Source organism: Danaus plexippus, chromosome 19 (genome assembly GCF_018135715.1).
Source record: "Danaus plexippus chromosome 19, MEX_DaPlex, whole genome shotgun sequence".
NCBI lineage: Eukaryota > Metazoa > Arthropoda > Insecta > Lepidoptera > Nymphalidae > Danaus > Danaus plexippus.
Window position 1 is genome coordinate 1,989,357 of NC_083549.1, and position 14,222 is coordinate 2,003,578.

The 14,222-nt window shown below is 33.5% G+C and overlaps 1 protein-coding gene across 2 annotated transcripts; it reads left to right on the forward strand.

Moving 5' to 3' along the window:
* Nucleotides 1-374: 374 nt before the first annotated feature.
* LOC116768175 (trypsin-7-like) lies at nucleotides 375-4,736 on the forward strand. Of its 2 annotated transcripts, XM_032658839.2 has the most exons (11): nucleotides 379-639; nucleotides 1,544-1,762; nucleotides 2,245-2,294; nucleotides 2,494-2,538; nucleotides 2,628-2,736; nucleotides 2,813-2,866; nucleotides 2,963-3,030; nucleotides 3,120-3,296; nucleotides 3,510-3,729; nucleotides 3,839-4,002; nucleotides 4,070-4,736. In XM_032658839.2, exons 2-11 carry the CDS (start codon nucleotides 1,729-1,731, stop codon nucleotides 4,256-4,258), a joined length of 1,110 nt encoding a protein of 369 aa, XP_032514730.2. In that variant the 5' UTR covers nucleotides 379-639; nucleotides 1,544-1,728; the 3' UTR covers nucleotides 4,259-4,736. The 2 variants fall into 2 exon arrangements, with proteins under 2 accessions (XP_061379523.1, XP_032514730.2); XM_061523539.1 differs by lacking the exon at nucleotides 4,070-4,736 and having other exon boundaries at nucleotides 375-639; nucleotides 3,868-4,003.
* Nucleotides 4,737-14,222: the final 9,486 nt, after the last annotated feature.

The following is a 14,222-nucleotide window of genomic DNA, read 5'->3' on the forward strand; positions in this document are numbered from 1 at the left end:
AAGATAATTTATAACAATTCTTTTTTATTCTGAGTATTACATTTCATGATTATTTAAATTTTTCTTTTACAAGGGAACTTTTAATATTTTTGATATGAAATGTCATCAATATTTTGACTTTCTTCCTCTTCGAACTTTTAGTCTAATAAGTCATAGGTATTATCCCAGAAAAATCATCGGGACGGACAACATATAAATTATATATATGATTTGGTATTATGACAATACAATGGAGAGAACATAATTACATTGTAATCATACACACTAGACTAGTCAATTGTATTTGTTTATAGATAAGGAAAACGCAGCATTCATGGAGGAAAAGACGAATGAACGTATTTTAAATCATACAGACATTTATTACTTGAACAGCAGTCAAGACCACTTACGCTTTGTCACAAACAAATCAAATAAAAAATAATTTAAAATTCAGATTTAAACAGTTAATATATGAATGTCACTTTAAGCTATTAAATTAAACTTATTGTAATATTTTGAACATTGCCTTTAGATTATGTTATATAAATGAACTAATAATGAAGTTTCCTGACGGAGAAGATTTTTGTGATTTCAGTATTTTGTAAAGTTAAAATGAAAGTGGTGAATTGAAACATAAAATATGAATGTGCTTTGTTACGGGTAACTAACTGACAGCCAAATTATGCAAAAAAAACTCACGTTGTGTTGGTCTTTTTTATTGTTGAATTTACAAAAATCTACGCAGTAGTAACTGCCTAGTCTTTGTTATATTTTAGAGAAGTATGTCTCATAATTATTACAAAACGTCTTTCAAATAGTACGAGTGTATTATGTTGAAATATTTTGTTGGTCGTTCTGGAAAATATAATGAGTTGTTGTGTGAGGTCGCACTTTTTCCATATTAATTGTTACTTATACATAAATACAGAATATTATTAAAACTAGTTGAATATTTGGAAATCTCGTTTTCATCAGTCCCTTGACTGTGTAGCTCACTAAAACATTCTAAGAGATTTCATCCACGCCAATAGTACAAAACCTATATATATCTTTCTAAATTTCTTTGAAAAGATCACCACAGATTTAACTTACAAAATATATTAAATTTTACATTAATTACTAACATTCAAAATAAGATGTTACTTAAAATTAAATTAAGAATATAAAAATAGATAAATCAGATTTATAAAACGCAGTAATCTTCATAAACACTACGTTACAGTGTTAGATGTCCCAGATTACTTTAGACTTTTTTAAACATACCTATAAGATATCTTAAACTTATATAAACAAATCTCTTATAAATAAGAATCACTGTTTCTTATTCTTTATATTTAAAAAATACATTATATATGTATTTATCAACGTTTCTGGGTGTTTATTTCAAAAGATGAAACATCAAATAAGAAGAAGATAGAGAAAAATATACATTTTAATATAAAAAAAAAATTATATATATATATATCGACGTAATGAAAAATATCGTTACAAAAACATCTCTTTTCATTAAATCTCAAAAAATCTTTTTTATTTTTTGTTTTTTTTTTTTTTTTTTTTATTTCAGAGTACTTCTGATATACGACGTAGAAAAATAACTGTCTATAAATAAACAGAGCAAACCTGATATTCCATATTAAACCTTTCTGAGGCAAACTTATATAAAGTGGAGACATCGTCCATGGTTGTCGTGTATAGAGAATTACTGTTTGCAGAACAATACTAACGGTTTTTATTTTCACAAAGTCAAAAATGCATTTATGGGGATTCGCGACAATATTATTAGGTAATTATAAAATTGTTACATTATTTATTAAGCCTTTCAAATTGTAAGCAAAAATTAAAAAATAACTTCTATAAATTTTACATTACGAAGCACAAATGGATATTCAAGTAAATAATAAAAGCAAATTTATATAAATTATAAACACTGCATTAAAAAAAAAAATAGAAAAAAATATTATATGAAAGTAATTTAAAACAAGTTTTATATTGTGAGAAATTCACAGCCGGTTATTCGTCCCGTCTTAAAGAGAAGCCTTCTCAAGTATGACAACAGTAATTGACGTTATTACAGCTCTCGGCAGCTTAATAATAGTAGAACGTAAAATATCAGTGGATTTGATCAATCAAATCAAAACCTTATTACGATCGACATAAGATTTAACACAGTATCTCATTGTATACGAACCAGTTCCCCAACGTTTGAGAATAACGGAGGCAAGAATTTTTACTTTTGATACATCGCTGTGATTTTCCTTGTTTTAGCGACAACATATAAAGGAGAAACTATTGAAAGGAAACCATCTTTAAAAGTGGTATGTTTATTGATATTTTTATTTAAACACTTATAATATATGATTTAGGTCAAAAAGCAAAGTTTTATAAAAAGCAATGAAGGATGCAAAGAGAACGTCAAAATCAATGTTTTTCTAGTATTCACAACACCACTATTTTAAATTAGAAAAGTTTTTAATTTACACATTTGCTTTTAATGTCAATGGATTTTATTTTTAGGACAAACCGTGGATCTGGTCGGAGTATAGCACTCGTCCTGTCAAGGTAATTTCACAAGAAAACGTAGTTATATAAAACATAGTTTCACAAATGTAAATTCTAACTGTTTCAGTGAATCATATGTTTCATTTCAGAAAAACTTCACTCAAAACTATGTACAGCCGCAACAGTCACCATTGATAATTTTACCGGAAATACCGAAACCTAATTTCATAAAAGCCGGTCGAAGGATTAGTGAATCAAGTAATATTAACCCGGTTTTATTATATTACTTTTCTGTACTTCTTATAACAATGTTTTTTCTTTTTTTTTATTACAGAATGCCTAGAATACTTATGGGAACGTAGGAATCGTTTAGCATCTAAAGCTCCTGGTAAAGAAAAATATATATGAAAAAATATATATTTTTAAGTCCTATTCACTGGTAATGTAAAATTTAAAGATGATACACTTGAAATATTTGTTTTAGAACCAGGTTTCTTCCAAATAGCAGAAATTGGGGGAAGAGATGCTGAAGATGGCGAATTCCCCCATATGGTATATACCTTATGAAACTATTTCTTTTGGAAACTAACTTTTGTGGTATAATATACAAACCAGTATAATGTACAAAGTTATATTTATAGGGAGCTCTTGGTTGGAGGGCAGTTTTAGGTACCTGGATATTCAAATGTGGAAGTAGTCTAATAAGCTCGAAATTTACATTGACTGCTGCACACTGTTCCAAAATACCTTCAGATCCCACCATTGTAAATCAAGTTCCGGAGATAGTGAGACTGGGTGAAAAAAATATTATTGACATCGTAAGTATATTTTCTAGTAATAGAATAATTCTATTTCTATCACACGACGTAAAAATAGCGACTAAGTGCTTTAGATGAGGCCATAGAATTGTTAAAAGACAATTAATGCGTAGGAGTTTTTTCTAAGTAAATTTTTGTTATCACATAACGCTTCATTAGTCTCAAAAACAAAAGTATTCGTCTTTCGTGAATTGTAAATCATAATTGTTTCAGTTTGCCAATGGTGTTCAACCTACGGATGCAAAAATTCTAAGAATAATTATTCATCCGTTATATTCTCCACCAAAAAAATACTACGACATAGCTTTGGTAGAGCTTGCATCCGAGTTGGATTTTTCGAGTAACGTGCAACCCGTATGTCTGTGGAATAATTTCGACACCAGCAAACTCGGATCTAAAGTGTCGTCGACAGGTTGGGGTGTTGTTGATACAGGTATAAATGTTTTCACAAATTATACACATAATTTAAATCATTGACTTTTTTACCGCTTTTCATCGATTTCATCCTACTTACATTTTGAGGTTATTTTTATTTCAAACAGCAACTAAAAAGACGTCGCCAATACTTCAGGCTATTGAAATCGAAATGATAGACTCTGGTAGATGTAATCAACTGTTGAGACACGCTTGTAATAGAAGATGGTGTGGACTTCAAGACCATCAGTTCTGTGCAGGAAAACTGGAAGGAGGCGTTGACGCTTGCCAGGTAAAGTAAAGTACTGGTTTGTAGATATTTTTGGCGGAACATTTTCAATAACTTAATTTTTTTATAGGGCGATTCTGGAGGTCCATTGCAAGTAAAAATTAAATTACCTGATGCTGGTGAAGGGACCATGCATTATTTGATAGGCGTTACATCCTTTGGTATTGGATGTGCTCGTCCCAACCTTCCAGGTGTTTATACCAGGGTGTCATCATTTATTGACTGGATTGAAGACAACGTGTGGGGAAAACGTTTATAGTTCTGTGCTATTGTCTATTTCACACAAACATTTTAAAAGTCACATTACGACCTTCATTTATTGCTTTTTATATTTCATTTAAATATGCAATCCTAAAGTGTATAAAATATGTCGATCGATATATAAAATCTTAGTCCATTATAGAAAGCTTGATATACTCCCGAATATTCTTCAACTTGTGAAACTAAACCGACCAAACTGACACGTGCGGATCCAGTTTTTCCATTTCGTCGGCAAATTGCACCACTACGTGACCGTGGCGCGTGACGCCAGGATTAGCGGGTTTATTGTCTTCGACATTGTTTTAGTTTTTCCAAGCGATGAGTGTTCCTCCCAAAATATTTACCTAACCTGAATTTTTTTAGATACATGTCTATTTAATTTGTAATTACATTTAGTCATGATAAAACATAACCACGGAGAGTCTTTATTATAATATTTCTGAGATGTCACTTATTAAATGAACAATTAAAGTGTATTTTGTAAAGAGTTTTCAGTACCAAATAACCACTGCACTACATTCTTATGACAGTAATTAAATGCATTTCAAGATATATAGACATACATAGTAAATATTTAAAATTGTATTGGTATACAATTTTTTGACATATAACTATTTTTTTCTATTAACGATATAAGGTTCAACAAATTGTTATTCACATATGTAGTTAACCATGAGGGAGAACAGTATGAAGTCAGTTATAAAACTGGTCATGAGACCAGAAGCCATCTCTAGAGTTTAAAGTTTTTATGGTGACAATTTAACCTTAAAATTTAACAAAATAAAATGATGCGTCATAAATAAACTTAAAACGATGATATTTACACATATCTTAAAGTACGGTCGTACTTATTTTTATACCTATTGATAGTCTTGTTATTAGATTAAATCTTGTTATTAACACAAATTTGTCAATACACGTTGAAGAGGTCAAATCAGTGGGGCGAAGTATTGCAAAATCATACGAAGAGAAGATATAAAACTGATAAAAGATAAACTTATTATTCTCGTTGGAATTACTTACTTGGAAATAGAGTAAACAAGCACTTTTTGTTAATATTCTTTGGACACAAAACAGTTCCTCTCTGGAGTAAGTATGCTTGTATCTGATAATGCTTTATTATCAGATACTATCTTTTTATACCGCGACTGTGACAAACAGGGTTACAGCCCGCATGGCGCTCTGCGGTCACCGGGGCTTATGGACAGATGCAATACGGGGAGTATCGCTTGCACGTCACCGACTATTCGGATTCTGATGATATTCCTGCCGTTTAAAAAAAATCTTTGTTGCGTGAGGTGATAAGTTTGAAATTGTTGATTTGGAAATAGATCGAAAATTTTCTAATATTTATAAGCACATAAGTAAAAAATAATAATTAAATTTAAAATACGCTACAAAAAATAGCAATAAGACGATATAAATATTTATATTGATTTATTTATACAATATCATATCATATCTTTTCCTTTCCTGGTTTTACCCGTAAAACGGGGTTTTGGAGGTCAGACGGCAGTCGCTCCGTTAAAACCACTCCCGCCACTCTTATGGTTGCAAAAGTTTATGGACTGGGTACGGCTAGGGCGTCGCCGATAAACGACGCGCAGGCACATCGCCCTACACCTGCGATAAGTGGGCAAGGGCTACCGTGTCAAGTACGGGCACGGCTAAAGACGTTAGTACCCCGAAGGAAACTCCGCTTTGCAACGTGGAATATTGGCTCTCTAACCGGACGATGCAGAGAACTCGCAGATGTACTCATGAGACGTGGGGTCCAGTGTGCGTTCCTCCAGGAAACTCGCTGGAAGGGCAATAAGTCTCGGAACATCGGACAGGGTTACCGGCTGATATACACTGGGTCGCCTTCAGGTAAAGCTGGTGTATCGGTAGTGCTATCTGAAGAGCTTCGGAATGGTCTTCTTGAAGTTGATCGTAGCTGCGACCGCCTGATGCGGGTGCGGGTACTGATCGAGGGAGTGATTACTAACTTGATCAGTGCTTATACTCCTCAGGCTGGATGTAGCGGGTCCGAAAAAGAGTCATTCTCTGAGCAATTTGAAGAGGTTCTACGTGCTATACCAGCTGCTGAAGTAATCATAGTTGGGGGGGACTTAAATGGCCACGTAGGTAGGGCTGCGGAAACGTTTGACCGTGTACACGGTGGTTTTGGTTATGGTCGCCGCAATGCAGAGGGAGAAAATATTCTCAGAACCTGTATTGCGTCTGACTTAGCCGTCGTGAACACGTTCTTCCAAAAGACTCCACAGCACCTTATCACGTATAAGAGCGGGTCCCACTCAACCCAAATAGATTATCTGCTGACCAGACGGTGTCATATCGGCAAGGTGACTAACTGTAAAGTCATTCCTGGTGAAAGCCTGACGGCCCAACATCGACTTCTTGTCATGGACTATGTCGTTACCCCCAAAAAGAAAGTGGCCGAGAAACGTAAGCCTCGCATCAGGTGGTGGTTGCTGAATGGAACGATGCAGACCAGCTTTCGGGCAGAGGTTGAGAGTCATAATCTGTCGACTAATACCGAAACTGCTCAGGAAGTTTGGGATCGAGCCCAGTCAGCAATTATCACAGCAGGTAAACGAGTTCTAGGCCTTTCTAAGGGAGGACGGGTCATTGACAAGGAGACATGGTGGTGGAATGACGAAGTGCAGGAGGTGATTCGTGAAAAGAAGACTGCCTTTAAGAAGTGGCAGCAATCAAATTCTCCTGAAGACAGACTAGAGTACATAGCAGCGAAACGTGCCAGTAAAAGGGCTGTTGCCAGAGCCCGCAGTGATAGGTTATCACCATTATATGATACACTTGAAACTGCGGAGGGGCAGAAGCTCATTTACAAATTGGCACGAGCTCGGGATAAGGCGACGCAAGATATCGCAAAATGTCTTAGCGTCAAAGATTCCCAAGGCACGTTGCTGTGTAATCATGCCTCTGTGAAGGAGAGATGGAGATGCTACTTCAAGGAGTTGCTAAATACTCAGCACCCGTGCAGTCTTCCAACCGAAATACCTCCTAATCTTGGACTTATTGCCCCGATAACACCTGACGAAACTCGGAATTGTCTTCGACGCATGAAGAATCGGAAAGCGGTGGGACCTGACGATATTCCGATCGAAGCGTGGAAATCATTGGGCTCTCTTGGCGTGCTCATACTGACGGACCTTTTTAACCGCGTCTTGAACACTGGGACTATGCCACATCAGTGGCGTTATAGTTACATTACCCCTATATACAAAGGCAGGGGCAGTGTTCAAGATTGTGGTAGTTATAGGGGCGTTAAGATCATGAGTCACACCATGAAGCTCTTTGAGCGTATGATCGACCTCAGGCTCCGCCGAGAGTGTACTGTCTCGGAATGTCAATATGGATTTCAGCCAGGATCGGGCACCTTGGACGCCATCTTTGCCATCAGAACTCTGATGGAGGCATACAGGGAAAAAAGGAGAGCTCTGCATGTCGCATTCCTAGATCTGCAGAAGGCCTTTGACTGCGTGCCTCGTCAATGTATCTGGTGGGCATTGCGATTCAAAGGGATCCCTGAGGCCTATATTGACATCATCAGAGACATGTACCGCGATTCCGTTTCAATGGTTAGGACTGCTGTTGGCGATACAAAACCCTTTCCGATCTCAGTAGGGGTTCACCAAGGCTCGGCTCTTAGCCCCTTCTTGTTCAATATAGTGCTGGACACTGTCTCGGCTAACATCCAGGACCAGCCTCCATGGCTGATGATGTATGCCGATGACATAGCGCTCATTGATGAGAGCAGGTTGACGCTAGAGCGAAGAGTGAACCTCTGGAAGGGTACGCTTGAGAACGGTGGTCTTAAACTAAATGTGACGAAGACCGAGTACATGGCTTGCGGAAGCCCGGACTCTTGCACTATCCATATAGGTCCTGAACCAGCCGTTAAGTCGGAAAAGTTCAGGTACCTTGGATCTATTCTGCATGAGTCCGGAGGCATCGATCACGATGTCCAAGCCCGGATGAGCGCTGCTTGGGCGAAATGGCGTGAGGTCACAGGTGTGGTCTGCGATCGCAGAATACCTACCAAGCTCAAGGGAATAATATACAAGAGCATAATCCGACCGGTTCTCTTATATGTAAGCGAATGTTGGCCAACACTGTCCAGGCACACTCAGGAGCTTCACGTCACGGAGATGAAGATGCTGAGGTGGATGTGTGGCGTAACGCGGGCTGACCGTATACGTAACACATTTATCCGAGGTAGTCTTGGAGTTCGTGACGTAGCGGATAAGCTTCAAGAGAGTCGCCTGAGATGGTATGGCCACGTTGCACGCCGGCCTGAGAATTACGTCGGAAAAATCTGCCTTGACATGTCGGTCCCTGGAGCAAGACCCCCAGGACGCCCAAGAAAGCGATGGCTGGACACCGTGAAGCAGGATATGAGAGCCAATGGACTTACCACCGCGGATGCTAAAGACCGTGCAAAGTGGAGGAGTTTGAGCAGGAAGGCAGACCCTGGCTAATGCTGGGATAATTGCCAGGAAGAAGAAGAAGAATATCAATCCGTAACAAAGCTTTAATAATTACAGTTTGCTGTTTGTTGGAGAGGTACTTTAACAAATTGGATATTCAACTGTGGGAGTAGTTGCATCAGCTCCAACTTCGACTTCTGTTCACTCCTCTAAGAACCCTTTGTTCCTATTATTATTTGTCATATATAAGATAAAGGTAGATAGATAGTCAAGTGCAAGAATAGAATTTCGTCTGTAGTGAGTGTATAATTAACAAAATATTGTTTATACATGACCTTTATCTGAATATTATGATGACTTAATCATTATTTTTAAGACATTATCATTCAAATATGTTGAGCTTACGTACTTAAAACATTGGGTTTTGTCACTGCAAGCAAAATACTATCAAGTCAATAGTAAACTGTTTGTAGAAATGATAACAGAATTGTATGTATTTTAAATAACGCGTAAGGTCTATTATATAACCAGAACTATGGTTACAAGAGGTGTGGATGCTGTTCACACAATAGTAAATAATAAAATATTGTACAGATATCTCTTAAAAGACAGTAAAGTATCTTTTCTAACCTGTCATACTCATCATTTTGATTTTAATATATAGCTTAAAACATTAAATGACCAATACTGCTGGCAATTGAAGACATAACACAATCCAACATCTGCAATAAACTACTGCATCACGTTTTTAATCAAATATGGTGTGGATTCTAACTTCATAAGTTATATTTCATAAAACTGGAGGAAGACTTTTCTTGCCAAATAAAAATAATCATGCTTTGAAACCTGCATAGACTTTTACATTAATATTTTAGATAAATATTAAATTTACAATGAATTGTAAATTGTCTTGAACATTTTTATTATATATGTCTTCTGAATTACAATTTATTTTGGTAGTTTTTTCGAAATTCATTTTAGTTTCGAAGGCTAATTTGATCAGAATTATTTTCATTGAGCCTAGTGTTTTCTTAGCACAAGCGCATTAATCTTTCCTGACATATATTAGTACTGCACCTTCTTTCGTGTAATTCCTTATATTGCAAAATAAATTCACTATGGCCGCTTTACGTTTCATGATGTTTTTAAATCATTTTGTAAACACTATTTTTTTTATAACGCATTTTGTTCTCACTATTTATTTTTTATAACTCATTTTGTTCTCACTATTTTTTTTTTTTATAATTCATTTTGTTCTCACTATTTTTTTTATAACTCCTTTTGTTCGCTCAATCAAACATTATGAAGGTTTGTTGTACTTTGTTGTCGTTTAAATTTCATCTCTAAGTCCTTTACGTTTATATCTTATATTTTTTTTCGGATACATGTAAAAGATCTCAACCAGCTCAGCAAATTTTTTACCCATTGTTTACAATACAGCACTTTTTTTGTTTATATCACTCAACAATCCGGTTATTCAGAATATTTTGTCACAATTCCTAAAACGCCATGCACTTAATCATTTTATCGCGTAATGTAGAATCAAAAAGCATTTTTTAATGTAAAAAATGTATTACAAATTCTTTTTAATGACATATTTTAAAGAAATAAATTCACATAGATGGGGCAAGCATATTATAAATTTATATAATATCTTTTTGGAAAAAAATCTTTTGTTTTCAAGTCATCTTTTTTTGCAGGACTTTTCTTTGCAGGTTACGAAATATAACAAATAACGAATCATCAATATTAAATAGAATATAATTTCTTAAAATGCTTTATTCGTCAATCCAAAACTTAATAATTTAGGTGTCTTTATAAAAAGACACATAAATTATGATACGAAAATTCACACATTCCGTGGATTTACCGTGGGGGTTCCGGGTCCATCCATTTTTTAATATAATTTGTACTGAAAACAAAATGATCATTTCCGTATTTATTTTATTTATATCATCGATACTTCAGCTGTATATTATTAGGAGCTTTAAGTGGTTTAATCCTTAAACATTTAAGTAATGTATCTCTTGTTTAGTAACATTGTACAAGGATACAACTTAAGATGCTATCATCTAACATTCACAGTCACAACCGAACGTCGTGTCTGCGCATTTATTAGCGCCTTAGGAATCGCAGTAAATATTAACCTTTGATAAACTTTAATAAACTAAGCACGGGGATGTTGTCTGACTAATGACATACAAGCACAGAATACAAACAACATTATAATAATTCGGTGTTCCAATAGAAATATACATTTGTATACAAAATTAAACTTTTCATGTCAATATATATTTATTTAGACTAAATAATACCGAGCTTTTATTCATTAATTAAAAAATAGTAGCCAAAGTCTTATAAAAATAACATTAGTATTTATCAATGTAAGATAGGATAGCTAAGGATCTTGGAATAAGATCTTGAATGTAGCAGTCAATATAAAAATGTACAATATAATCTTTCTATTTAAAATCTTGTTAAGCACATTCTAAGAATAACATTTTAAATAGACACAATAGCATTAGAGTTTTATTTGGCCTAAAGGATACAACAGAACAAAATGCACTCAGCTCAGGAGCACTGCTGAATAGATTTACGCTTGAAGAAATAGGATTTCAATTGAGGACTTTATTACAATTTGAATGCCAATGTAAGCCTTAACAGCGTGAAGGGAATTTAAAATTAGAAAGCACTATACGATGAATCAAAGGTCCCTATTTGTTAATAATAACATATTTACAATCTTCAACATTTTACATTAGTAAGAAAAGACAACGTTGACTTAAAATATAACCTGAACGCAAAAATATAACCTGAACTACAAGGATAATAAGATTATGTAGGGTTTATTCATAATATAAATCGAATTATTCGTCTAATGATCACTAGATCAAATAAGTCTATTTTTCTTTAATACCCATGGTGCACCAATGAAGGTGGAGCTGACGACCTTGGACCTAAGGAGTTACTTAGTGTTCCTTGCATCCCTGTGTACATTATCGTTATATTAATAACCTTACAAAATATACAAATCATCGAAAATCCTTAAAGTTCATATACCATAATACTTCCATATGTCTATAAATAAACGATTAATGTGTAAAATACTTTTTAAATTTTTTCCTTTAATTTTCCCGTCATTTTAAATAATTCTGTCCGTGGATTATAATTAAATATCGTTTTATATGAAAATCATGTGACGAACTGTCCAATCAGATGAATCTCTGTGAAAAATGACTGCAAGCATTAATAATACGTCTCTATTGATAAATGATCTCAGGGTCTCGCTGGAAGATTGCGTATTTTTACGTATACGTACATATATGGAATAACGTAATTAAAAAGTAATGGATTAGATAAGAAATATTGTTGTTGCTTTGTTGTTCCTGCTTTTTTTTCATCTAAAGCTTTCATTATTATTGATAATATTTTCAACATTTGGGTATTAAGTACTTCTGTTAATTTTATGTAATATATTCAAAAGTGCATAAATAATTCAATAAGAAAAATTATCATTATATATATATATATATATATATATATATATATATATATATATATATATATAAAATAAAAATAACATCTGATAACAAGACTAATTCATTCAAAAAAACATATCATATTATAACAATACTCTCAAAGTATGTGAAAGTAATCGTGAGAACCTGTTATAACTCCACTCTCGAGTCCTTGCGGGCCTAACAAGAAAACTTAGCGATCAAAACGAGGTCCGCCGAACTTGTAACCAAGGTACCATACAAAGTTTTCATTATTCTTCATAATCTATTTTGGATTAGAAGCTAAAGTGAATGTACAATTTTCTAAGCTCTTTCTATGAGTTCCACTCACGAAGAAGTAGGTATTATATATAAAGTTTGATATTTAAAGGTGTATAAATATGAAAAGGTTTCTAAAAATAATTCGAAATTTTAAGTGATTAATAAAATAGTGAAGTATAATGAAAAACGTTCCTATTTACTTTAATTTTAATTATACATCATCTACATCAATATATATTATAAAACAAAGTCCCTCGCCGCGTCTGTATGTCTGTCTGTTCGCGATAAACGGAAAAACTACTGCACCGATTATCAAACAGGAACGATAGCGTGATTCTCGAGCAAGGTTTTAGTATGTAATTTGTAATTGTATTAGAATATTATTTGTATTTACTTGAGTGTCCATTAACGATATTTATTGAAGATATAGGGAAAATATGAGCAGTCTGAGAGCTTTAAACGAAAACGCTGCCTAAAGTCTTTGAGATATAACAAAATAATATATGGTGGAATTGTGTATCTTATTTAGGTCCACAGAAAAGTCCGCGGTGGCATATGTCTATACCTTAAGGATAACATACTGTATCCAATTTACAACTTTTAAAAATTGTCATTCCTAAACCGTTTATTGGAAAGCTATTTACATAAATATGTTATTAAGTCTTATCAGAATAAATTACTTCATTTAATTTAGTAAGTTACGTTTAGTAAGTCTATATCAGTATCTGTACATTACTTTTTAAATAATTTAAATTTGGCGTACCATTTGAAAGTTATCATAATATAAGTTTAATAATTCTGAATATTAAATATGCTATTTTATATTTTTTGTAAAGAGCCCGTGCGTAGCCAGGGCTGGTACCTATTTTAAATAATACATTTAAAACGATTAGAAAAAACACTTTTGTTTTTGTGACTAAGAACTAATTTTTGTTTTTTTTTTCTATTTATTTGTACAAACTATAATACGATTTTATAAAATAATATAAAATATGTAAAGATATCTGACGAATAGTAGAACATTATGAGTTAAAATATCAATAAAAAATATTTATTTTTTTATTTACCTTTCCCTCTTTTTGTACCAATCTATACCTACGAACACTTTAATAATAAAAAGCCTCTATGTAAACAGAAGTATACATTTTTAAACATAACAGGCCTGTAGATTATATTGTCATTTTGTACAGCAACGGCATGGCGGTGTGATAGCATTATATGACGATAAAATAACATGGACATTTCCATTCAATCTAAATAGCGTTTATTACAATGTTACAAAAAATATCATATATATATAGAATATATTAATATAGACATACATAATATAAATTTATTATAACCGCAGTTAGTAAGGCCCTTAAGTATTATACCTTTTATATTAAAGACAAAATCGTTCAAGCATACGATCTATAAACGTTGTGTGCCCCGAAATTCCAGGCGTTCTCAAAATTCAGTTCTTGTTCATCAAAGACGAAGTCTGGAAACTAATTTCAAGTAAAACGTTTTACGGAAGATTTTAGACATTTCCATTAGAATGTTATATAAACAAATAATTTATTGTCTCATAATGCATATATGGAAAAGGATTATTAGGATACATATAATTTAATTGATATTAATGCTAGTTATTACGAACATCTGTAAGTAACAGGAATTTTAAATTGTAGAATAATCATGCAATACTTATTGGTATAAATTTATAATAATAACTACTGAAAAGGGATTT

Bases quoted from the DNA above. Each gene is read 5' to 3' on its own strand.
- LOC116768175 (XM_032658839.2), top strand. From the start codon at position 1,729: ATGCATTTATGGGGATTCGCGACAATATTATTAG. The intron at 1,763-2,244 runs GTAATTATAAAA...TCCTTGTTTTAG, and splicing joins ATTCGCGACAATATTATTAG to CGACAACATATAAAGGAGAA. The intron at 2,295-2,493 runs GTATGTTTATTG...TTTTATTTTTAG, and splicing joins GGAAACCATCTTTAAAAGTG to GACAAACCGTGGATCTGGTC.